The sequence below is a fragment of the Eimeria mitis genome, genomic scaffold (assembly GCF_000499745.2).
Source record: "Eimeria mitis Houghton genomic scaffold, Emh_scaff1589, whole genome shotgun sequence".
NCBI lineage: Eukaryota > Apicomplexa > Conoidasida > Eucoccidiorida > Eimeriidae > Eimeria > Eimeria mitis.
In genome coordinates, this window is record NW_013569880.1 from 6295 (window position 1) to 8382 (window position 2088).

At 38.0% G+C, this 2088-nt stretch overlaps 1 protein-coding gene across 1 annotated transcript in view; it reads right to left on the reverse strand.

The window, feature by feature from the left end:
- EMH_0040150 (protein serine/threonine phosphatase, putative / sortilin) overlaps positions 1 to 2088 on the reverse strand; it is a gene marked incomplete at both ends in the record, with an annotated part of 4489 nt that overhangs the window by 1703 nt on the left and 698 nt on the right. The window contains 2 exons of the mRNA XM_013495469.1: positions 189 to 314; positions 582 to 679. Of these exons, the coding sequence (XP_013350923.1) occupies positions 189 to 314; positions 582 to 679 (224 nt within the window). The remainder of the gene's footprint in view (positions 1 to 188; positions 315 to 581; positions 680 to 2088) is intronic.

Here is a 2088-nt window from a genome sequence, read left to right on the forward strand (position 1 = left end):
GTGTTGTTGTATTTGTTTATAAATAAATAAAAAGAACGAAATAATAATTAAATAAATATAAAGAATAATAATAGAGAAAAAAACAGTGAAAAAGAACAAACAACAAAAAAAGATACAGTACTAAACCCTAACCCCAAACCCTAAACCCTAAACCCTAAACCCTAAACCCTAAACCCTAAACCCTAAACCCTACTTCTGCAGCATGATAAACCCTCGGCGAGGGTCTCTTTGCGTCAGAAGGCAGCAACACTTCATTCCACCGAAAAGGCGAGGACTCTACGTCCATATACCACACGTCGCTGAGCGGCCGCTCCCTATACACCCCAAAACCCTAAACCCTAATAAACCCTAAACCCTAAACCCTAAACCCTAAAAAAAAAAAACATATATCCCCCCTTCCCTCTTTATATTTATCACCATTTTTTAAAACCCTCTGCACTACAAACCCCGAATAATTTCTAACCTAATATATTTATCTTTTAGGGTTTAGGGTTTATTAGGGTTTATTAGGGTTTATTAGGGTTTAGGGTTTTATATACCCATCGTTGCCCCCATGTACTATTATATTCGGCTTAGAATACCCCATTACGTGCCCGTAACGCCGCCCGGGGGTTCGCCCCTGCAGCGGCACTGCTAGCCACTGCAGCTGAGGCTCCTTGCGCATGTCGAGGAGATAGAGCTGAGAATACACACAAAACCCTAAACCCTAGGAAACCCTAAACCCTAATTAAGACTATTAAAAACAGAAATAATTATACACAAATACTGCTAGCCACTGCAGCTGAGGCTCCTTGCGCATGTCTAGTAAGTATAGCTGCATATACACACAAAACTCTAAACCCTAGTAAACCCTAAACCCTAATTAAGACTATTAAAAACAGAAATAATTATACACAAATACAGCTAGCCACTGCAGCTGAGGCTCCTTGCGCATGTCTAGTAAGTATAGCTGCATATACACACAAAACCCTAAACCCTAAACCCTAAACCCTAATTAAGACTATTAAAAACAGAAATAATTATACACAAATACTGCTAGCCACTGCAGCTGAGGCTCCTTGCGCATGTCTAGTAAGTATAGCTGCATATACACACAAAACCCTAAACCCTAATAAACCCTAAACCCTAAACACTAAACACTAAACCCTAATTAAGACTATTAAAAACAGAAATAATTATACACAATAGAGACAGCCACTGCAGCTGCGGCTCCTTGCGCATGTCGAGGAGATATAGCTGCACATACAAAACCCTAAACCCTAAACCCTAAACCCTAATAAACCCTAAACCCTAGACCCTAATAAACCCTAAAGCGTAATAAACCCAAGACCCTAATAAAAAGTAAAAACCCTTACTAAACCCTAAAAAACCCTAATAAACCCTAATAAACCCCAACCCCTACCCCCTACCCCCTAAACCCTAAACCCTAAACCCTAAACCCTAATAAACCCTAAACCCTCATACCTCCTCAGGACTAAGACTGCCGCCGCCCGTGGCCCCCCCAAAGACAACAAGCTGCAGCGAGTCTACGCAGCAGGCTGCATGCGCAGCGCGAGGGTTTGGAGGGTTTTCCGCGGAGAGACGAAACCACGAAGAGGTCTGGGTGTTATACACAAAACCCTCGTTTGTTATGCTGTAACCACCAGCAGCTGCAGACAAAACATATATATATTTATTTTTTTTTTTATTTTTTTTTTATTTTATTTTATTTTTGTTTTTATGGTTATATACAAAAGAAAATAAAAAGAGACAAAATAAAAAGAGAAAAAAAAAGGCAAAACAAAATAAAAGGAGACAAAACAAAATAAAAGGAGACAAAAGGAGACAAAAGGAGACAAAATGAGACAAAAAAAAAGGAGACAAAAAGAGACAAAAGGAGACAACATAAAATAAAAGGAGACAAAAGGAGACAAAAATAAAAGGAGACAAAAGGAGACAAAAATAAAAAGAGACAAAACGAAAACGAAACAAAACAAAAGAATACAAGACAAGACAGAAAAAAATAAAAGGAGACAAAACAAAACAAAACAAAACAAAACAAAAAAAAAAAAAGAAAATAAAAAACAAAACAAAAAAAAAGACAGGCGA